Raw genomic sequence first — 23,516 nt, forward strand, 5'->3', positions numbered from 1 at the left:
CTGCATAGTTACTATACAGTTTAGTACTGTATAGTTAATAGTAGTGATATTTATATATAGGACTGGAGGTTGTATGTTGACTATTGTGCATTCATTTAAAATACTAGTATATTTTTGCTTACAGAAGAAACATTATTGGGACATTCTATGCTTAGTAACATTTTTTTCTCTATCTGAGGTACTTGGTCCTTTAGATAAAAATGAATTCTATGCAGAAGACTTTAATTTGTTGGAAAAAGTAACATACAGTACCTCAGCGGAGAAGATTAAAGCTATTGTCAAAGAGATGGGAAATAGCAGTAAAAGGTAAAATCCTTTTGCATTTTGAGGCTTTATGATAGACTGCCTTGTTTATTCCTGTGAGAAATTAATAATCCTTTTGTATGGGAAATATGAACAAAGGTTCAAAGATATAGTCATAATACTCTTCATACTATATACTTATATATATACACACTCTACATGCACTTAGTGTTTGTTGTTTGTGTGCTATATATTTGTGATCCTCCTACTTAGCATCTGAGTACTCTACATAGACAGGTTTAACTGTCCCTCATTTCCTTTTTTCCCTGACAGACTTAGTATATGTACCTAGTCAAAGCCTTGCCCTACTTTCTAAAAGAAATGACACATCTGCTAAATTTTGTATGACCTTCATGCTTGGCTAATTATGCTATTTAACATAGTTTTCCGCTGTATATATAAACTGTATATGTTGGGTTTCAACTGCATGTGTCATTTACCCTGCTGCTGCCAGCCTCTTTGATACCTCGTTGTTACAGCACAGAGCAGAAAAAAAGGCACCCTGTGTTATTCAAGAGACAGGCTCCCTTTCCTCATTGGTCATATGTGTGAAGACACTCAGGCATAAGAGCACGTCCAAAAAATCATATCCTCTCCAACTTGCCTCATAACATGTGTGTAGCTCTGCTAAATTACTCCAAATACTTTATCTTCTTTCACTGTACTTACAAGAGCAAGAGACAAGTATGGCTAACTGTAAACAATTTTTACTAGCTTTTGTTTGCTTAAGAGTAATTATAAAGAATAATAGTGTTTCATAAAATCCAGTGCATCTTAAAAACCACAGTAATATCAGAGTATTGATATTTGAAGTAAGAAAGTGCTTTGTCTGTGGGAATCATTAGAAAAGCTTGTAGAGGTGTGGGCAGATGTGGTGCTCTGACACTCTGCTAAACAACATTCACACATCTGTTAATTGGAGAAGTGTAAAGAAGAGTTCTAGCCAGCTTTTAATCTAAGGATCCAGTTTGTATACAAAGAAGAGAGCAAAACTCTTATTAGTTGAACAATATCTGTTGATTGAGTAGCATTTCTTTCATCTGGAAGGACTGGCACAACTGAAAGAATAACTACCAGAAAAAAAAAAATCAAGAAGAGGTAGAACTATCAAGGAGATAATAGTGAGAGGCAAAACATATTTAATCAAATGTTAAGACTTAGTGGCACTGAAATAGAACTACTAAGTTTTCTAAGGAAATCTGAGTAAGAGATACAAGAAAATTTAATATGTGTCCAAGTAAAATTGAAACTTGTTCATTTATGTCTGTTGTTGTCAGAAAGGGAAAAAATGGGGAAAAAAAAAAAAAAAAGGAATAAACAGCTATACATGTCAGCAGGTTGTACCATGCAGTCTGTGAGGCTGAATGGTAATTCTGCATCACTTAATTTTAAGAAGCTTACAGTTCACAAGCTCTGAGTCAGTAGTGGTTCATGACCATTGTCATGCTGAAGGTTTTACACAAAGCTACAAATCTTGAGGTGCTAATCATTTTAAAGAGTCCAGGTTTGGGATGTGGGATTTGTAAATATCCCTTATGCAGACAGACATAGATTAAAATGTGAATGTTTTGCTCCTTTTCTAATTCAACCCAAATTATATGTGCCTTATTTAATATAGTGGCAGTGATTTGATTATGAAAATAGATGCCCTACTGTCATCTTTGCCTAAAACAGAGATGAGACAAGATGCTGAATTACTGAAAGAGCAGCACAGGTAAGTTCTGTCTGTCATGATAATGCACTTACAGTGCCCTCATATCAAAATTATAATTTACTGATGACTGCATAAGGTCTTTGGAAACTTCAGTAAGCATTCCAGTTTTAGAAGAAGTTGTTAATTCTATGGCTGTATGAACAACTTGTTCATCTGCCTTAGCATCATGTATCTTTACCGCTTTCTTAATAAATTAATTTGTAATACCTAATGATTTTACAGGCTTATCCTTTGCTGTAAGAAGAGTAACAATTGGTATGAATAGAAATGTTGATCTGGAGTTAGAACACTGGAGAGTCCATATGTTACGAAAATGTTTCACAGATCAGTGCTAAAAGAAGCCCCCACTAATTTTCATTATACCTGTATAATAGTTTCTGGTTTAGCAGTGTCATTCCTGACCACAGCTAAATGCACAGCTAATACAACTAGATTACATTCAAATGTAAATTAATAAGGCTCACTGGCACCTAATTCCTTAAGAAAACCTGAACAGACTGTCATCAGCTAACAGATTTACACTTGGCGAGCTCCAGTTAGTGTCATTAGTGTACTTACTTGTATGTTGGTTCCTTGTGTTACAAACATTTAGAAAGTAAATATGCCCTGTGCCTTCTTTTGCTGTCATTGTTGATGAATGAGACCTAAAATACCAATACGTGCATCTGTGAATCCTGTCCTCTTTGTAATAGGATACTAACAGTAGATGTTTTTAATTAAGTTTAGCTGGGGCAAGCTTTCTGGAGTAGACATATACATTTTTTGAGAAGACATGATAACACAAGAACCATGATGAAAATAAAAATTTTTGTAATGCTATTTCCAAATCCCTCCTTGTTTTTTATTGGTAAAGGTGCTGTACTGTGCTGTGCTGATGGACTGGCCCTGTTGTTGAAAATACAAGGAGTGAAATCAGTAGTAGCCTGTTTTAAGTGGCTAACACCTTTTCTGGAGTTATGCTAATAACAGGCAGTACTATGCTACTACCTATATTGGAGGGAGTTTGACACACTAATGGTACTCACATTTCTAGGTATATCTTCTGTGAAAAAGAAATTCAGATAGTCCGTTTTGTGTATTTACAGCACTTTTTTTTTTTTTTTTTTTCAGTGAGGTTTACTAACGTTTCCTTCCTGTAGGTCCAGAACTAGGGTCTTCTTGACTTAGTCTAATCAAATTTATCAAACTAAATTATTTTCTGGAATGCATAAAGCTAATCAATCCTATCAAGTTTCACACTTCTCAGTTGCCATTTTTCCCATTGTTTTTTAAAAATTGTGTCACTGCCAGCACTTGTCAAATCTGATGATTCTAGGTATTGGTGAAGGAAACTGTAGACCAGTAACAAAAAGGCCATTTAAAAAATTTTGCTGCATGTTTTCCTTTTAGTAATTTTGTTATGAAGTATGTATTTAATCCATAACCAATATGGAACCATGTAGTGATAAATTTTTAATTGCTGTTCATGTTCATGTTCAGCTTTCCTAATGATATCACAGGGAGCGATCATGATTACTGCTTGAAATGAGGAAAATGTCTTCATGAGCAGTAAAATCTAAAGTGCCTCCGATATTACAAATTTGTGACTAAAAATGTTTGTTATTTCCACAATTCATTTTAGAGTTTTCATGTCACTTACCAATTTTTTTTTTTAACAGTGTAATAAAGGTTGATCCCCAACAGAATGAACCATTCTATGATGTTATTGCTATTGTGGATCCATTGACAAGAGAAGCACAGAAGATGGCGCATTTATTGATTGTAAGATGGTGGTCATTTCTTCTAATTTGCCTATTTGTAGTTTAATTTTTACTAAACTTTTTCTAATTTCCATGTACAGTGTAGTAAAAGGGTAAAGGAAATGTAGGTACCTTTAAAAATATATATTGTTTAAATTCATATTAATAAGTTGGGGATGATCTAATTCATTGTACCTTATCTGCAATTAAAATTCAGATGCCCCATGAACCAGTCCCCTTAAAAGTGAGTCCATAAATGCTCTTTATAGTCAATAGAAGGAAAGGAGGAGATTGTCTGCATAATATAGAGGGAAAGGATCTCCCATCTCAAAATCTTAAGAGGCATATGCTTCTTTCCATTAAACCAAATAACTTTAGTTTTCCAAGGTACCTAAATGAGGTGGTCTAAATCTGACCCGTAATATCATCATAAGAAGATTGGACTATAAACCTTTCAGCTCTTGGAAGGGTATTTCTCAGTTGATTAATGCTACCAAGTGAATCTAGAAGTCTTCCATTGTGTGTAGTTATGGATCATCTAAAGAGAAACTGTCCTAAAACATAGCTCCTAAAATGATTTTCTTTTTTCACTAGCTGCAGAATATCACTCTACCTCAGGTTCCTTTATAGTTTCCCATAAAAATGTAAATTTTGTCTCCTCTTTATGGTCTGTTACAATTCTGAAGCCTGTAACTTGATTTTTGCTGCATCCTGTTTTATCTTTTTCTCTGCAGTAATTATGAAAGTTTCATAAATTCTTACACTATTTTTTCCCCTCCCATTTTCATATCCTTTTGTGGCTTTTCTATCAGATATTGAAGTATCCACTCATTCTTCATATAATAGTGAAGCAAAGTAAAACATTTAAAAAAAAAAATTCATGAAAATTCTGGTATTTCAAGACTCTGAAAGACCAGCTTGTCTCTAGAACCAGATCTTTCATTTCACCATTCTCAGTTGAAATGAAGGCTTGATATTACCAAATGAAAATATTTTCATTTTTGAATTGACTGAAAACTCCCTCCATTCAGCCAGAAGTTCATATTATGGTAGGTTATTAGGTACAAGGACCTTGTAGCTCAGACGAGAAGCCTTCATTCCTGCTGGCACAACAGGCTCCCTAATGAGCAATATCTACCGTAACGCATGCCTAGGCAAGTGACTCCCGTGGTGTGCCAAGCTGTTCACCCATCACAGATCCTACTTGTTTCGTAGGAACTATAGTCTTATTCAAGCCAACCCTTAGGGGAGAATAATGAAATGCTGTTGAAACTAAACAAATCAGAAATATTTTAATTTTTTAATTTAATTTTTAAAAATGAAAAAAAAAACCCACCCAAAACTGAAAATAAAAAAAAAAAAATTACCTAATCTGGAAAGCCACCACCTCCTGGTGTAGAGACAAAACATGCATACATATGCAGTGAGCCCCAAACTCAAAGTTTCTAAATGAATGCCTTGCTGATTATCTTACTCTCTATAGGTGACTTTAATAATGTAAATTTTGAGCACTGAGGATATATTTATATTTATATATTTATATTATTTATTACTTTGTGTCAATAGTCACTTCAAAGAAATCTTTTGCTATATTTTTTTTAAATATAAACAAAATGTTACTCATATTAAATGAAAATGAAATTGAGAAGGTGTAAACAGCTGTAGGTAAACTAATCTAAACTTTACTGCTTAGTCTGAGAAAGTGGTGATTTAAGGACAGAGGCAAGGTATGAGTCAGAGCATGAATGACAGCAGAACCAAGGCTTTTATCTGTTTTTAAAATATATACTGGATTGTATCATAAGAACTGCTCTATATCCTCTCCAGGGGGAGGCAGGCAGAACTTTACATATAACCCATATTTTCCCTTTTTCAAAAGTTTTGTCATAGACTTCAGCATCAAATATTTCCAGACAAGGCAACAGTCACTGTCTACAGTAGATCTTTAAATACAGACCATAATTTGACCAGAGTTGGACCACATCAGTTTTCAGTAGAATACATGGAACAGCTAACTAGTCCCAAAGTTATGAAAGTAGTCCCTAAGGTGATGTGAAAAAAGTAAAAATTCCATCTTCTAAAAATGAGGACAAAATTGAAGAGGTTGATTTTTTTTTTTTTTTTTTTTTTCATCGTAGTTCACCAAAACCAGCTGTTGTGGTTTAGGTCAAGCTGTCAAATAAACCAATTCCCCTACCCCTCCCTTCTTCCCAGGCTCAGCTTTGCTCCCAGTTTCCTACCTCCTACCCCGCAGTGAGGGAGGGGGGCAGTGGTTGGGGGTTGCATTCAGTCCATCACCCCTTGCCTCTGCCGCTCCTTCATCCTCAGGGGGAGGACTCCTCACACTCTTCTCCTGCCCCAACATGGGGTCCCTACCACAGGAGAAAGTCCTTCATGAACTTTTTCAACATGAGTCCTTCCCACAGGGCTGCAGCATTTCATGAACTGCTCCAGTGTGGGTCCCTCCCATGGGGTGCAGTCCTTCAGGAACAGAAAGCCCCGGTGTGGGTCCCCCACGGGGTCACAAGTCCCTGGTATCTGCATAGTTTTTTCTCTTACATCTCACTCCTCCCTTCTCTGTAGGTTTTTCTCCTCAAATATATTATCGCAGAGGCGCAGCCACCATCATTGATGGGCTCGCCCTTGGCCAGAGGTGGGTCCCACTTGGAGCTGGGGGAAGCTTCTTGCAGCTTCTCACAGGAGCCACCTCTGTATCCCCTCCACCGCTATCAAAACCCTGCCATACACAAACCCAACACACCAGCTGAAAAAATACTATACATGGTGCCACTGAACAAACTACATGTCCCCTAGCCTAACTGCTTTACTGCAGCGGTATGTAACTCTTAGGATGATCTACTTTTTTTTTTTTTCTTATTCAAGTAACGGTCAAAGAACTCAAAAATGTGGAGAGAAAAATCAAACCTTTTGTTTTTTTCCTGTCAATTATCTTTTGCTTTTTTTCTTTGTTCATTCTGTCTTCAGGGAGAAACTCTTCCTCCATCCCTAAAGTGGCAGGAATTTCTGAAGGACCCTTTTGATAATGTAGTCTGATTTTCTATGTAACATGGGTCATAGGACTTCTTTTTATCAATTAATATTTGAAGTAGAAATAATTTTTTTAATCTAGTCCTAATTTAAATATTATCAAGCAGTTGAATGCAGATCACAGCTTCTACTAAGATTTTCTAGTGGCTAGTTAACCTGACTGTTAAACTCGGAATTGCAAGTTTTTATTTAGCTCCATGCTGTAAGCATTCATCTTTTCATCATTTTGCCAGTTCTGTTGAGGATTCTATTATAAGAGTTTGTTTTCACTGTAGATGCTTTGTATTATGGTGATGTTCACAAGCAATTCCAATTGGTTGAATAATGGCAGTTTAGTAAGTTAATGCTTTTCAGATGATTTGTGGTAACTCAGTGTTTTGTGAAGTGATTGCATATGTAAAATAAAACTCTGGTTTAAATAATTTTCAAGCCATGTAAACTGAAGCCATTTATTACAGTTTGAAATAATCTCTGAACAAAATTTCTATTTTCTTCTTTGCATTTTCTTAATTAAACAGACTGAACTCTTCAAATATCCTGAAATAAAAAAGGCTTTCCAGTCTTGCAACCATTTTCATGTGTTGACTTGAATATCCTGACTTTGGTATCCTCATAAGACCAAAGTAACAGAACCAATTTCAGTATTCCAGAAGTTGCATTGTTGGAAAACAGTGATAATGCATTCGTGTCTTGATATTTCCTATTTAAATTCCTTTAAAATGTTTATTAAGAATGGCATTATTCATTTGGCTACAATACTGTATTAAATTTCATGGTCAGCTGATGAATTCGGATGATACCTCAGACTTTTTCAGGATAATTTCATTTTGCACACAACCACCTATCAATACAGATTACTGAAGTATCGTTCTTACTAATGGGATGAAGTTTCTGTCTTGTTTGAAGATAAAGTCCAGTACAGGTATACATAATTTTGGATGCAACATCATTATTTGAAAAAATGTTTTCTTTAATATTGAAAATTCTGGGAGTGTTTTAGTAGATGAGACTGGCTAGTACTGGTTGCAAATGCTTTTTGTTGTGAATGACAGATGCTTGAGTCACTTGGACATCTGTTTTAATTTTGGTGGTCTTTAACCTATGTCATGTCATACTTTCAATTCTTATGCTTTCAGTGCTGTTTAGGTTCTTGTTTCCCGCTTCTGCACTTGTTCTCACCCTTATGCCATTCCCTAGCCTTTATTTTTTGCTCAGTAGTTTTTCTGTGATGGTATTCAGGTGACAAAAAGGATGAGAATGAGAAACTAGGAGCTCAACAGGTCCCTAGGACTATGTAAAGTTATAGCACTATAGTAAAGACTATGTGTAGCCATAGGTTGAACTGAGGAAACAAAAAAATAGTTATAATAAAAGAGAGATTTAAGGATGACCATTGTCTTGCTCTGTTCCCAATTTACTTGTCATTATAGTAATTTTAGATTTTAGCCTTACTGGTATCAATATTTTATCTGAGCTTTAGTATCTTATTTGCTTTTCTAATATCCATAAAGGTAGACACAACTGCTTTATACATTCAGATAAGTACTTTGTATCAGAAACCACAGAAATGACGGTAACTTGGTAAGTGTTTTTAAGAGTGCTTTAAAGAAATTAATAACTTTGGTAACTTTAAAAAAAAACAGATTGCTCACAAAAATAAGAAAAAATACTGTCCTAATGTTATGGTTCCTATATAAAAGCATCCAGAAAATTAGTATTCTAGAAATGAACAGAAGAACAAACTGAGAAGGAAGTAGAAATGTTTTCATTTACTGGAATGTTTTGAAGTCGATGGAATAGTTTAACACATAGTTAATCTACTGCTGACATTTTAAATTATTAAGTATTAAAATAATTCTCTGAGCTTTACTATATCCAACAAGTTTAATGAGAGTGCAAATAATTGTTTTAAGATATGTTATTGTGTAAAAGGCATGTGTTGTACTTACAAACTTATAAAGTGCTTTGAAATCTTCTAGAAAACACAATATAAGAAAAGGTGATAATACAATTTACCTAAGCTTTGGAAAATGGGGATAGCTGCTCTTTAAAAAACCACATCACTACAGGAAAACATTAACGTTTTGACTATCAAGAATATCGTGTGCTAAACCCTGCAGTTTTAGAAAAGGTCAAATCTTTATTTGGAATATCTGACAGCTTCCCTTAATGTACAGATATATTTAGAACTTTAAAATGTTTGAGATTTCTACTGAAGCTTGAGAAATGACAGGATATCGCAAAGATAACTTTAGCTTATTTTCAAAGTTTGATTACCAAGAAACATTTTTTTACACTGAATTTTTTTTCTGTAGGTACTGAAAGACATTATCAATGTGAAACTCAGGTTGTTTTTGAACTGCAGATCTAAGCTGTCAGAAGTGCCACTGAAGAGGTAAGTAGTTTATAGCTTTTCTTACAAATACATGATTCACTTGATTCAGATAAAACAGCCTTAGCAGCATATATTCCTTTAAAAAATAAACAGGTGTTTGTGTTTCTGGATTCTTTTGTTGCGTTCGTTACTTTCTTTGAAGGTAAGTTGAATGTGACTGAGGCAGTTTCATTTGTGTAGAGAAAAATTTTAATTCTGAAGTGTCAGGCATGGGGTCACAGAGTACTGATCTAGTCCATCAGTTCACCTCTCCTAAGCAATCCTTAGAGAAATCAGTGGAGAGCCTTGCATGCCAGTGAAAACTTGCAGAGGGAAATGTCTGCCTAACTTGGTCAGTTCTTCCAGCCTACTTTCTGTGTAATGAATTTTACGGATTAAGTACACTAATACTCACTCATCTGAGTAAATGGACAGTCTGCATTTGACATCTCATTATAATTCATTAGGAATGTTATACCCTGAAAGTACCTGCCTTAAACTGAAGTTTCTTTTAACAGGCTGTAAGGACCAGGGTTCACTAATTGACTATAACTCCCCAGAGAGGATTCCTTTCCCTCTAAGAGAAAGATTTAAGCACTGCCATTCCTTTGGCAGATATTGTCCCCATAATCTTATTATGAGAGAGTGCTAACAGTCTGCACTTTGTAGGTGCTAGTGCCTGGTTCTTTCCCTCTGCTCGAGAAAGGTGAGAGGAAGAAGTTTTCTGGCATCATTTAGAGCAGTTGTGGCTGCCCCCTCCCTGGCAGTGTTCAAGGCCAGGTTGGACGGGGCTTTGAGCAACCTCATCTAGTGAAAGATGTCCCTGCCCATGGCAGGGGGGTGGAACTAGATCTTTAAAGACCCCTTCCAACCCAAACCATTCTGTGATTCTATGATCTACCCTGCGGACAGGTCATATTTTCCTTACAGCAATGGTTTCATATGAAATGCATTGATATACTAGCTCAAATACTTTGTAGGAATTGTGCTACTCATGATGGGTACAGGAGAAATTTTTCATAGTAGTTAAATGTCCTTTCTTTGTTTTATCCCCCCATGTGAAGCACTCTGCTTGATGCTTTCATTCTCTCCATTTTCAGTGCTCTTTTTGTTCTGACTCTTTGCATTTTGTTGAGTATCAGTGGAGGAAGGAAGAAAATCATCATTATTTTGTTGTTACAAGGATCTTTTACCTGTGGAATAAATGCAGTAAGAGTTGGGTACGAATAGAGAGAGACCTCTCCTTTCCTCTGCTCTTTGTCTTTGCTGCTGCTAGTGTCAGGAGCTGTTCCCAAAGCCTCTTTCCTTCTAGCAAAGATTAGCCCCTCTGCTTAGTTTAGTGATACAGTTCTGAGAATCAGACAGTTCACAGTCAAGTTATTTTGGTGCACCTCTTTGGTATTCACCTTTTCTGCCATTAAGAATGTTAATGGGAACTATGCATTTTCACAGCAAAAAATTATCAAAAGCAAATAGATCTGTGTTCATCTACCAGCCCATTTGAGATGCTGTAGGTATTGGCTGATGGTATTCCAAAAGAATAGGGAGCTGCTGTGGTTCCAAACCCCATTAATTTGGTAAACATTCACTATATTTTTAAAGTATTTTAGAAGAACTTTATGTTTGGAACTGCATGCTTCAGTAAATATATTTTTTTGAACACTTCTTTTTCAACAGCTTCTATCGTTTTGTTCTGGAACCAGAATTAACTTACGGGATCAACAAGCACCTTCCTTCTGAACCTGTGGCAAAATTCCTAGAATTGCCAGAATCACCCCTTTTGACTCTAAACATGATCACTCCTGAGAGCTGGTTGGTTGAAGCAGTAAACAGTTCCTGTGATCTCGATAACATTCATTTACAGGATGTAAGTACTAGTTTGTAAACATGATAAAACTTGCCTTGGACCTTCTACCTCAAGAGAGAAATAGAAATCTTGGGGGATTTTTGTCTCTTATTTTTCAGAAAATGCTTACTGTGTTAATTGATTATTTGGTCAGTATTTTACCATTTTTATTTTCATTATTTTTTTCTAATTCTCTCTTATTTAAAAAAACAAGTCTTAAAAGAAAGCAGTGAGACAGAAAAAAATCAGAATGCAGAATACAAGTAAAAGCAAATTATCTGCTGTGTTGAGCTTTATAATGTTTATGGAAATAATCTTTTTTTATATAACAAAGCAATTAAGGAATTCTGCATGCTAGCTTTCTATTTCTCTTTTATTTTGTAAATGTTTTTTGTAATAATAGGTTTAACCTTGGTAAATCTTTAAATAAGACTAAATATATTGCTGTTTATGAATATGGATTAAAAATTATTTGACCCTTTTTAGTTAACAATTTTTTGAAATATATTTTTAATCCCTTGGCTCCAAAATCATTAGATTTTTTTCAGTCACTAAACCTATGCAAAATATTGAATGTCTTTGATCCACTAAAGCTGTATATTTGAAAGGTATATTATGAAAATAAAGGCTGGGATTTACCTTACCAAAGCTGAGATGCCTCAGGTTGGTCAACAGTCAGTGGAGAGGAGGTCTGTCCAGAATGTGATACATCCTCTTTACATTGGGTACCTGTTTTAAAATTGAATTAAGTTCCTTCTAGAAGTGCTTTTCTCCTTTTTTTTGACAGCTGAATTTAGGTGAGGTAAATCCCACACGTTTGTTGTTGTAAGATGTTACTTTTCCCACATAGTTAAATGACATAATTTATTGATGAAACATTCCTTCCACAGATAAAAGGGACAGTTATAGCAGAATACGAACTAGAATATATCTTGCTTGAAGGGCATTGCTTTGATGTGACAATGGGACAACCTCCTCGAGGGCTACAGTTCACTCTGGGCACAAAGAATAATCCTGTCATGGTTGATACTATTGTGATGGCCAATCTGGTAAGTTTTAAGTACAGAAATAGTCATTACAATTTCTCCATGAGAATTCTTTATAAACTTCTTGTTCTTTAAACCCATTTCTCTGGGTTGCAAGTTTAGTAACGCTAAAAGTAACAGGAGTATCCTGGTATTGAGACATTCTACAAAAGAAGAAGGGCATTTTTAATTTGCTGAGCTTTCCCCAACTCCTCTTCAGATCCCATATAGGTCTGGATATGGCCTGATTTTAGGTCCTTATCTGAAGTGCCTAAACTGGGAGTCTAATTGCCTAAAGTGGATGGTAGGAGGTAGTTATATTCAGATGGAGGTTCCACCAACAAAGGTAAGGTGTGAATCACATTCTGATTAAAATAACCATTTTTGTAACACAATGATCCAGGCAAAAGAAAGTTCCTAGTTTAGATGCTTCAATTAAGTGCTTAAAGCTTCTGTGGAATAAATCCATACCTGAGAATTCTTCTGGCCATCCAAAGTAATTATATTTGGTTTTAGCAAGCTGTAGAGCAGAAGATCTTGTGATTCATGAAGAAAAATATTTATTTTCTATTGGATAATGTAATTTGATAGGGAAAGATTAATTTTGATGCATAAGACCAGTTACCTAGCTGCTATTTGCTATTCTCCATAAATATTGTATCATGAGGAAAATGCTTAATAAACTGAGTCTTTGACTTTTACTCAACAGCAGATGATCAGCATGATGAAACTTTTAATGATTCTTCATGTTCCAAAGCTTTCTTCATCTGGCTCTCACATAATGATATCTGTACACAACATTCCTTAATTGGGAAGAAGCCGTGCTGACTTGGAAAGTTGTTCCAGACAAAACTTTCACATTTAGAAGAAACTTTTCAGTTTAGGGTCAGTTTAATAATTTATTTCTTTACTGATCACTGTTCTCTAGGTGAGAGATTTTGTGTACAGCTCAAAGTCAGCTAGAAACAAAAGGACCACTGAAAGGCATTGATATGGATACACAGGAAAGGTGATACTTGGTTGCATCACTGCCATATTACTTCCAGGGCTAGTTTGACAGTAGGTAATGGTTACTAGCCTTGGCTGCAATAGCAATACCAAATCTTGGATAATTGGTGTTTGTATATGTACACGGTTGATTCAGAAATGCTGATAGAACAAGTGACTTCCTTTCCTATTTTTCTTAGGGTTATTTTCAGCTGAAAGCAAATCCAGGTGCTTGGACACTGCGATTGCGTAAAGGAAGGTCTGAAGAGATTTATCAGGTTTTTTTGTAAGTATTAATCCATCTTTTAGAAACATAATTATAACTGAATGTGAAAGTGCAACATATTTTGAAAAGTTCTGAAAGTAATGAAGGAAATTAAGCAAAAATAACATGAAAAAAATAGAACAAGAAGCAAATAATGATTTAAAATTTATAAAAGTATCTTATTTTCAGTTCTGTACCCTGCGTGCATGTTGAATGCACCACAGTTCCCTCTCTTGGGAGAACCCTTTGCATGGGAAGAAGTCACGTTGTACTCCAGTAACTTGTGTTTATTTGCCACCTTACATGGCTTATAGATCTGCAGTTTCCATGGTCGATTTTCATATGAGGAACATAAGCTAGCCATCTTTCCAACTATTCTGTGGAAGAATCATCTTTTTCTCATGTTTTATGTAAGAGCATAGATCTGCAGCATATGAAGGCTTCCTCTTGAAGCTTTGGATCCAATCCCTTCTAGATGAACAGTATTGTTTTATTGTATTTCAGCTTGAGTTCTTTCCTCCTTCTCCCCCCAGCCCGTAATTCTGTGGTCTGAAACAAGTCTATTTCTTATAAAATATTTATTATTACTTGGAGTTCAGGAACCATATGATGTTTAGTCATCAGCTACTAGTTAAAAAATTAAAAAAATTATGAACATCATTGCTGTTTTGAATATTTAGACAATGCAGCAATTTCAGTGTTACAGGAAGAAATATTAATGGGATACTAGGTTCGTTCTATTTGTTTGCAATTTTTTTTTTCACAGAAACTACTTGCAATCTGTTGAAAAAGCAGAAAAACGTAGTCTGTATCCTAAGAAGTTCACTCAGTCTCCACCAAGTGTAGCTACATCATTTGTCTAATTTAACATTCAGTTCTTAAGATATATAAAGTGATTTATGAAAGAGAACATAGTTAAAAAAGATAATGTAATGAGCTGTAGTTGAATTAAAAAATGAAACAAAATGGAACAAAACCACTCAAAATTCTAGGCTGGATCAAAGGAAACTTAAATCATCTGCTGTTTAAGCTTCCTGATTTTCTCTAAGGAGTAATGAGCTTAACTGAGCTCAGCTAAAGTTAATACTTGATGGGGAATCTAAACAATAGCATTTATTTCAATTAATTATTACAAGGAGTAGGCTTAGAATACAACAGCTAAAGTATGTTTGGGAGGCTGTACCAGGATCTTTGATACAACTTTTGCTGATATCAGTATTAATAGTATGGAATTGCTATCAGAATTCAAGCAGCTATTTGACAGGATGGAATTTTGCCAAGAGGTATTACAGTGTATTCTCCATCCTTGTATACTAGTCATATCCTTTCCTGTTGAACTGTGAGGTGACCTGTTTTCTTTCAGGCACAGGCCTGGACATTATGATAGGAGTTTTAGGAGAAATACAAGATTTTGAAGTTACAGCATGTTCTTCACCTCAGTGCGTATTTGCTTCTCTCATAGTAGCATCACATGCAAGAAATTTATTTTTGCTTTATGTAAATACACAGCTTTTGAAATAAACTTCTTTTTTTTCCCCTGAACACTGCTTCTAACAAGGATTATTATTTTGAAGCAGTCACACTTTTAGATCAATTTGTTATTAATAAATTACAATGAATATTAGGAAGATGAAAATTAGTATACTCGGCAACAGTCTGAGCACTGCCTGTTATTGGAACTTTGATTCTGTGATGTTGGTAGGAAAACAGGTAGGTACTGCAAGATAAGACTGTAGAAAATTGTTTATATCTAAATATATGTATATAAGCTCCTGCTGAATATTTCATTTTTAAAAAGGCAGGTAGATACAATGTGTTATATTTTGATGGTATGCAGACTGCTTAACTGAAAGTTCTGTCTTTTATGATTCGGGCAAGGAGTTCTTTGTTTGTTTCTTTGTTGTGAGATTTTAAAGGGTTCAACTTGAATCCTTTGGTTCTCCATATGGAAAATTGTAATTTATATTACCTTGATATTTATTTGTACTTATATGTAGATGTGTTGAAACATTTTAAAGCTGTGCCATAAATAGTCTGCTGGACATGTTTAGTTTTGTACAACAGTTATATAACAATAAAGTTGCTATTGTTAACTATTTACTGATGCAGTCAGTATGCAAGACATTTTGCCTGGATTTAAAAAAGAAGTTGTGTCTGCTTTCAGTGCGTTTACAAACCAAGTTACACTACCGGTGTTCAGTACCTTTTGGACAAAACACAAAATCCTTATTGGTTTTGTTAAGGGAATTTCTAAATCATGATCTCAGTTTTTCAGAACCCCAGGTCACACTCAAAATGTTACTGACATGATCACTCATTTGTAATGTGCATCTGTTACATGAATAAAATTACAATATGCTGAGTAACATATGCACAGAGAGAAAGAACGGACAAGAGGTCCTGTAAAATATTCAGCACACTGATTTAAAATTAGATAACAGTGTGGTGGACTCAGTTTTCTTTCAGAGAGATACCTACCTAAAAACAAGTGAATATCCTAGTCTGTAAGTAGCCTTTGAGCACGTAATTGAGTGATTAGGAATTGAAAGGAAGTACTTTGTCAGGAAGAGAAGTTACCGTAGTGTAATAGTAGGAAGTATGCAAAGATGTGACTGGAGAAATAGATAAATTGGACCTTGAGACCAATGTGAAGTGTCCATGTCACTAATGGTGGCTATCACTGTTTTCAGTACATTGTTCATACTGGAATAGAAATTCATCACTCTGAGTGCTGTGCACAGTAGAACAATTGGCACTCAGTAAAGATGGAGCTGACAGTGAGGAATCCCCCAAAGAGACTTAGGGAGACAAAGTGATATTATTAAATTTACAGCCAAACTAAATACTTTGTAAAGACTTGGAAAATTATTTTCATCAGCAGAATTCATAGCATAGAGGTTTTGAGGTAACTGAGTGATTAACGGAGAAAATTTTGATTGTGGAAAAACTGAGGGCAAAAATGGGAACACTGTGCCAACTGCTGCCATTTCTGCTATCAGCAGTTTGTGTTTGGCTCCAGTTTTACTATTTTAGAGCTTTGTAATGACACACTTTATTTAAAATGGAGATCTGTGCCCTTTTATGTTGAGTACAGTACATCCCTGTGATAAAAAGACAGTTCTTGGCCAAGTGTTCATATATGCAATATTCTGAAAGTGTGAAAATGAAACTAAATCAGAGTAGAAAAGTAAAGATAAATCTGAACATTGTTTTGTGCAAGAATTGACCATCTCTATGAAACTTAATAATTATAGGCACTTTTTACAGAAATGTATTAAATAATAGAAAATTCCGTTGACTATATAAAATGTTGTAAGTTTTAGATAAGTAGTATGAAAAAGATTGAAACAAGATTTAAATATTTCTGTTTCCTAGGGGAAAAAAAATCAATCCTAAGGTGTAGCAAATTACTTTCTTAAACCAATTCTTTTGTATGCATAGCCTTAGCAAGAGGAAACAACATATTGCTGTTAAAAGACAGAAAGGATTGAAGGAACAATATATGGGCTATTGAGGTATAAAAGCTATAAAATTTGAGAATTATGTTATTACACAGAGTGACAGCAACATTTTTCATACTTGTTACTCAGTGGACTGCAGTACAGTTTTGAGATGCCTGAATGGCTTTAAACTGATGTTCAGTGGGGCAAATGTTCATGTGGCGCCTTGCACAGCCATATCTTTAGGGGTACAGTTACCAAAGCCAACTAGTTGAAAGCCAGTCTTTACTGTCAGCACTGTGATGAAGTCCTCCTTAGACTTTTTGAATCAGATTTGTTTTAAAAGTATATTTAATGCAATTTCTAAGATGTTTTCCATATTTGAAAAATAAAATGTAGTTTAATATTTGAGTGTAATATATGTCTGTATAATACATGATAATATATTCAGCTCTAGGTTGCTGCCTTTTTTCATTGGTTGATAAAATTTCCTGTGAAAATCCAAATTAGAAAGTGAGGGTACCACTGTGAGCAATGTCAAGTGATGAATAAAAGTCAAAGTTTCTGAAGTTAAGATATAATTAGGTACAAGTGAAGAAATTTTTTGTCTATAAATATCAGCAATCCTAAACCTTATACTCTAATTAAACACAAGTAATAATGCATGTTTTAATGAGTCAGTACATCTGAGGGTTTTTTCTCCTCACAGCCATGAAGGAACAGATTCTGTAGCTGACCTGACAGATGTTACCGTGGTATTAAACAACTTCAGAAGCAAAATTATCAAAGTCCAGGTATGTAAAGAGATACCTGTTTTGTATGCAATATTTCCATATATGAAATATGACTAATGCTTACATGTCTTAGGCTGTATTTAATTGGAACATGTATATTGAAATATATAATTTAGATTTTGTATAATTAGTGTGCAGATTAGTGTAGTTAATTTGATCCAATCAGGTTATACTAATTGCATGAGAGGTTGTTAAATAGCTGTTAAAATAATACATCCGTGTGTGTAACGTAGATAGGATTTATCTCATCTAGCTTAAGGTGTCTAAGAGTGTAGTCTAGATGCTTTAAATTCCCTCTCTGCTTAGTAGAATGAGAAAGACAGTCCAAAGGACTGCTCATCCCAGCTCGTGTGTATTTAAACCAAGGGGCTGACCACCTCTTGAGATATTCATTTCTCTCCTGTGACTGGGGAGGGATTTTACAAGAAGTCCAGATACCAGGGTGAAAGTTAAAATTAGATATGTTGAATTCTACCCTAAACTATCAACTTTGTGTGAATGAAATTACAATTCTTTCATTCTTAAAGATCCATAAAAAAGCAATAACAAAACATGAGTTATATTAAGGAGAAGGAACGTCATAGTATTATATGTTTTCCACTATTTTGTAAATAACATTTTATGTAGGTGTCCTTGGTACATTGTAACCTAATTTTAAATATTAAGAAGGAGAGAAAACAATGTAAACATAAGTCAAAAGGAATTTTTAAAGCCACATATATGAGTCTTTTCCCCAGTCTGTAGCTGAAAGTTTCCAGAACCTGGAGAAAATATGTAACGCTGTGGAGCATGATGAGCTTGCCTTTAAACCACTCCATTTGGATCAAAAATAGGAAAATGATTCTGTGTGAAAGGTGGTACATACTAAATTTACAACTAGAATATGTAAGCTCTATAGTTCAGCTGAACTGTAGAATCACTTCAGCAATACCTAGGGTGTGGCTTCAGAAGCATTAGCTAAAAAACCATGATTTAGTGTGAAAATAAATCTGCAAGCATTAGCTTGGCAATATAAACATGTGAAACTAATATGGTTATTACTGAATATGTTCAGACACTGAGTGCTTTAGAAACTATTTGGGTTTCAAAACCAATTGAGTTTCTTTTAATCAAGGAAATTAAGGTCAGCAAACAATATTCATTTGGAGCCTTTATTAAGCATGGTGGGTAAGACAGCAGAAATAGTTCATTTGAATGGGAGATCGTATGTTTCAGCAACAGATTTGTTGCTTTCTGTTTGTGAAGGGCTTACGAGAATCAGTTTCTCTTCAGGTAAGTTCCACGCATGGCACAACACCCTGCTACCCTTCTTCTGCCAGCTAATGGCTGGATCGCAAACTCATGAGGGAGGAAAATGAGATACAATTCCCCACACTTCTAATTACTGTTTGCATAAAGAAGTACAGAGGGCTTGAACATGCTCTTTGATTTGTTAATCACCATTTAATTTTTCACAATCAATTATTTCTTATTACAGTAAGTTCTGTACATAGTTTAAAAGTATGAAATTATGTTTTTGCTGTTCAGTTCAATAAGTAGTTTACTGAAACAGAAATTGGTAAGATGTTGGCCCAGCTCTAGCCAGTAAGTACACCATAGTTAGATATCACAACTGAAGTGGTAATTATTATCAACTAACTTCCCAAATTACACAAACACATTTATTTTAATGACTAGGTACAGAAAAAGCCTGATAAAATGAATGAAGATCTCCTTAATGATGGAACAACAGGAAAAAAAGGAAATCAGGAATCAGTTACAAGGTAATGCATAATTTGCTTATGCTTTAACCGTGCCAGGACATGTTTGTTATTACTCATAGCTTAAGTGTTTCTTAGTTGGTAGTGATACAAAAATGTAAAAAGGCTCCCCCTTTTAGGGGAAAGGACAAGCTATAATGTCTTGTACATCTCATTATTTATTTCCTTTTTAATCCCTCCTTTCCATTTCTAGTTCCTGTTTATTTTCTCCGTTGGCATTATTTTTATTTTGTTATGTCAGGAAATCAATCTAAATATGAAAATCTCAGCCAGTGATGTGGTACTCAGATGTATCAAACTGAACATCAAAAAAGCAGGCTGTGATGTTGCTTGTCTGTTGCTAAACATAATTTATGAAAACTCAAGAAGTGGTCTTGTATTTGTCAGTAAAATACCTTTTACTTTAAAGATTGAGTTCTATAAATAATTATAATAAATGTCTCAAGCTTTATATTTGACAGTAATAGCATTGTAGTCTTTCTAATTTATGGTATACCATTCTAAAATTTTGTTTTCAGTTGCTCAGTATGTCTGTGGATGATGTGTGGTTCAGGCTGCTTTTTTTTAAAAAATTTTAATTTAGTTTTTATTAATAAGATACAAACTCTTATGGAATTGTATCATTTTTAGGAATGAGAGAAGGGCAAAAAAGATGTTCCATCTTTGCTTAGAAAAATAATTTTGAGGTTTTTCTTAATAGTGCTGTGGATCAGAATGGGGAGTGTTGTATCATTTTTCAAGACATGTTAATTGTCTTTTCGAGAGCATTTTTATCAGATAACCTTTGACCAGTGTATTTTAGAAACAGTGGTCCAGATGCTTTCTGAGCATTCTTTCCTTGTAACACTTCAGAGACCTCTTTCGCAAGAAACATTTCAAAAAGATAATGTTCTCGAGTGTGAAAATTGGGGTGCTGGCAAAAGTATTTACTGAATTCCCAATGGTTTGATGAGTTATTAGTTCTCAATATTCCTTAATATCAGAGAAGAATGAGTTTGGGTCTTTAATCTGGAATGCTGGTAACACAGTAAATTTATCCACTCTTCCAAGGTGATGATAATTCCTCTTCTGGACCTTCAAGGCTGTTGGGGAGGGCTTAATTTGCAATACATTGTTTCCATACTGGACTCTATCCACTTTGTAGGAAACGCTCATGTTTGCTCTCAGTCTGATTTCTAGCACAGTTTGCTTCTGCAGTATGCTACCAAGTGCTAAATTGTCATGGCTGTATAATTGCAAAGAACTGAAGGTAATGCCTTCTGAAATAACCAGTTCAGGGCTAATGACTTGATTGTGTAAACAGCTTAATTCAAGTAATCATAGATCTCTTTGCCCTGAAACAAAAAAGAAATTGCAGAAACTTTGTCCATAAGTACCATTAAGCATTCAAGATTTACTATCGAGTTAAAGTCTAATCCCTCCATTGTTCAGGAGAACATCTTTGGACTATAGTTCAGCTAGTAAGAAAGGGATAACGTCGGTATGAGGGATTTAAGGAGAATAGCTTTTTCATCACTATTTTCTCTGTAACCTAAAGACTTTTGGGCCCCAAATGACTGCTATGAGTGCTATGAGACTCAAAAAAAGGTTTTCTTCCATTTTCAGTAGCCTTGACAATGGTTGTCAGTCACAAAGTCTGTTAAAGAAGATAAAGGAAAGGCAATACTTCATGTAGTAAACAGTTGACTCCAATTAATCCTCAGCACACACATTTCTTGGTAGATCCAGGACTGGCTTCTGTTTCAATTTTATCATATATCCTGACAAAGGCCTCTTGCATCTCAAGTACCTGGACGTTTTATTGAGTCTCTGTTGTTGATTTTATATTTACCACCATTTACCCACAGATGATTTTACTGTTACAATATTGACTAGATTCAGAAAGCCTTCCAGAATACTTTACTGCAACTCTCAAAAATTTCTTCCTGAAGACACAGGTCAGGGAAGTGAACAAACATTTCAGCACAAAGTGGCCTCTTCTGCAGAGTGATATTAGTTGAAGGAATTTTACATCATCTTCAAGCTTCCCACTTCCAGTGGATGAAAGGATGTATGTACAGTGGTTAAAATCATAGTTCCCTCTAAGAAAGTTACAAGGCCAGAGATCTTATGATCTTCTAGGTCTAGTCTTTTATCACAGTGGGTTGGTTCATCAATGTGCATCAAGGCACAGAGTTTTTCTGGGCTATTGAAGCCTCTCATCCAATAAAGTTTATTTGCTCTTCCCATTGATTCAAGGTTGTGGCTCAGGGGCATGATTTAAGGCCTGCTGTTTGTCTGACAGCTTCTTCCTAGGAACTTGTCAAATAACCTTCCTCTTTGATATCCCAGAATGAAAATTATATCCTGCCAGCACACTGTTCCTTATAGGAATCATTGGGTGCTCTGACATGTGATACATGCATACCACATCGCCCAGGTCCTCTCAGAACTGAACTGGCCTTCTCCAGTTGACTGCTTTTCCCACGTGACCTTACAGGTTAACCCAGCCATCTTCAGAGCAGCTTGTTCTGTTCAGAAGATCTCTGCTTTCTGTAAAGCTTTGCATAATCAATATTTTCAAGATCAAAAACTGATTTTCACATCTGTCTTTGTAGTCACATTAGCTGCACATCAATTGGCTGCATTATAAAGAGCTTGACATTCTTTCAGTCCTGCCAAGTATAGGAAATGGGACAAAAAGTCAGAAAGACTGAAGACGAACTTCTTGGGACTGTGAACTGCCATCTGTTTAGCCTGTGAGAACTCAGTGCTAGTTGAGGGGTTGTCTTCTTCAGAGATGTCACACCATGCAGTCAGTGCCACTCCACTGGTGTCCCTTTCTTCTGTGTTTGCTATAGTCCTGATCAGGTATGGCTGTGCTCTCTCCTCTTATCATTGCTGAGTGAAAAGAATGTGAGTGAAAAGAAGGTGACACATTATTCACACCACTTACAGTGCAGCCTTCTGGGATTTCAGCTTTCTGTTAGTGGAGTGATGTGAATTCTTTTAGTATGTTGGAGATCTGAGACTTGTCTCCTTTGTTCTTAAAGATTATGAGGGATACTTATTTTTATACTTTTTAAAGTATACTTTTGAAAGGGTTCCAACCAGAAGAAAAATTAATAGGAGTGACTCACACAATCTAAGTGTGTGAGGAATGACTCACCTCAAAAGACTGTTGAGGTCCATCTCCAACAATATTAAACCATACTGTAACCAATTTGGCAAAAGCAACCTTGCAGTTCAGAGATCTGTAAAACAGTGCTCTGAGGGAGACTGCAGCCACCATCCCCTTAGCTGTGTGTGCTGTAAGGCATACATGATTAAAAACCCAATCTTGGTAGATGTTGGTATTCAAAGCAAGCAAAGAATGCTCTGCAGCAGAAACAGAAAACCTCTGGACAACGTACCTCAAAGATCTAGGGTAGCTACTACTCCTTGTCATTTGCTGTTGGTCACTGGTGATGACAAGATACTGGGCTAAGTGTGTGGTCTAGCCCAGTGTGGCCATCTCTATTACATTCAGGCTGTATTTTAGACTATATATTCAGCTCAACCACCTATGGGGCTATGCAGACATCCCTCACCTTGGGAATATGCATTGGTTCTTGTGATGTAGAATACACATGGATAAAACTTGAAAAATAACTATTGTTCATCATAAAAAAATAACCAATTCTCAAGATATTTTGGCTGTATTTATGATTTTCTTTGGTAAAACGTGGAGTTCTTGCCAAATTTGGATTGCTTGATTGAAAATATTGGAGACTGCAGTTGTGCCATTGTTTGTCCTGAGTGACTGGGTATGAGGTGTGGCTCCCAAAAGATTTTTGGCATCAGAAGCATGTGCAGTGGGAGTAGAATAGAAGTGTATTCAGTTACTGTGGGATGAGTATTTCTTTAATGTATTTTCTTACTTTTGATTCTCTACAAGCTTAATGGTAATGTAGTATTATTTTCTTTCTGATGAATGTGTACTTTATATAACAATTTTTAGGGTTTTTTTTCTTAGATTTTCAGAAGAAATTCCAATAGGAGAGAAGGAAAAGAAAAGTGATATTCTTAATATTTTTTCAGTTGCTTCAGGCCATTTATATGAACGTTTTTTAAGGTAAGGAAATGTAAAAGGGAAATGAGAATTTCTTAGGGATACTGTGAACATTCATGCTAAAATTAAGCAGCTTAAAGAAACTGACTGTTTTAACAGGGTGTAAAGAATTTATTGTCAAAACATAGAAA

The 23,516-nt window shown here is 35.3% G+C and overlaps 1 protein-coding gene across 3 annotated transcripts in view; it reads left to right on the forward strand.

Annotated features, from left to right (window-relative positions):
• Positions 1-23,516, forward strand: part of UGGT2 (UDP-glucose glycoprotein glucosyltransferase 2) — a 93,036-nt gene that overhangs the window by 58,528 nt on the left and 10,992 nt on the right. For all 3 annotated transcript variants that reach the window (XM_074911477.1, XM_074911487.1, XM_074911498.1), the window contains 10 exons: positions 179-306; positions 1,922-2,017; positions 3,676-3,778; positions 9,120-9,199; positions 10,856-11,045; positions 11,915-12,073; positions 13,237-13,322; positions 17,451-17,535; positions 19,213-19,298; positions 23,290-23,388. In XM_074911477.1, the coding sequence (XP_074767578.1) occupies positions 179-306; positions 1,922-2,017; positions 3,676-3,778; positions 9,120-9,199; positions 10,856-11,045; positions 11,915-12,073; positions 13,237-13,322; positions 17,451-17,535; positions 19,213-19,298; positions 23,290-23,388 (1,112 nt within the window). The remainder of the gene's footprint in view (positions 1-178; positions 307-1,921; positions 2,018-3,675; positions 3,779-9,119; positions 9,200-10,855; positions 11,046-11,914; positions 12,074-13,236; positions 13,323-17,450; positions 17,536-19,212; positions 19,299-23,289; positions 23,389-23,516) is intronic.

Source organism: Athene noctua, chromosome 1, assembly GCF_965140245.1.
Source record: "Athene noctua chromosome 1, bAthNoc1.hap1.1, whole genome shotgun sequence".
Taxonomy (NCBI): Eukaryota; Metazoa; Chordata; class Aves; order Strigiformes; family Strigidae; genus Athene; species Athene noctua.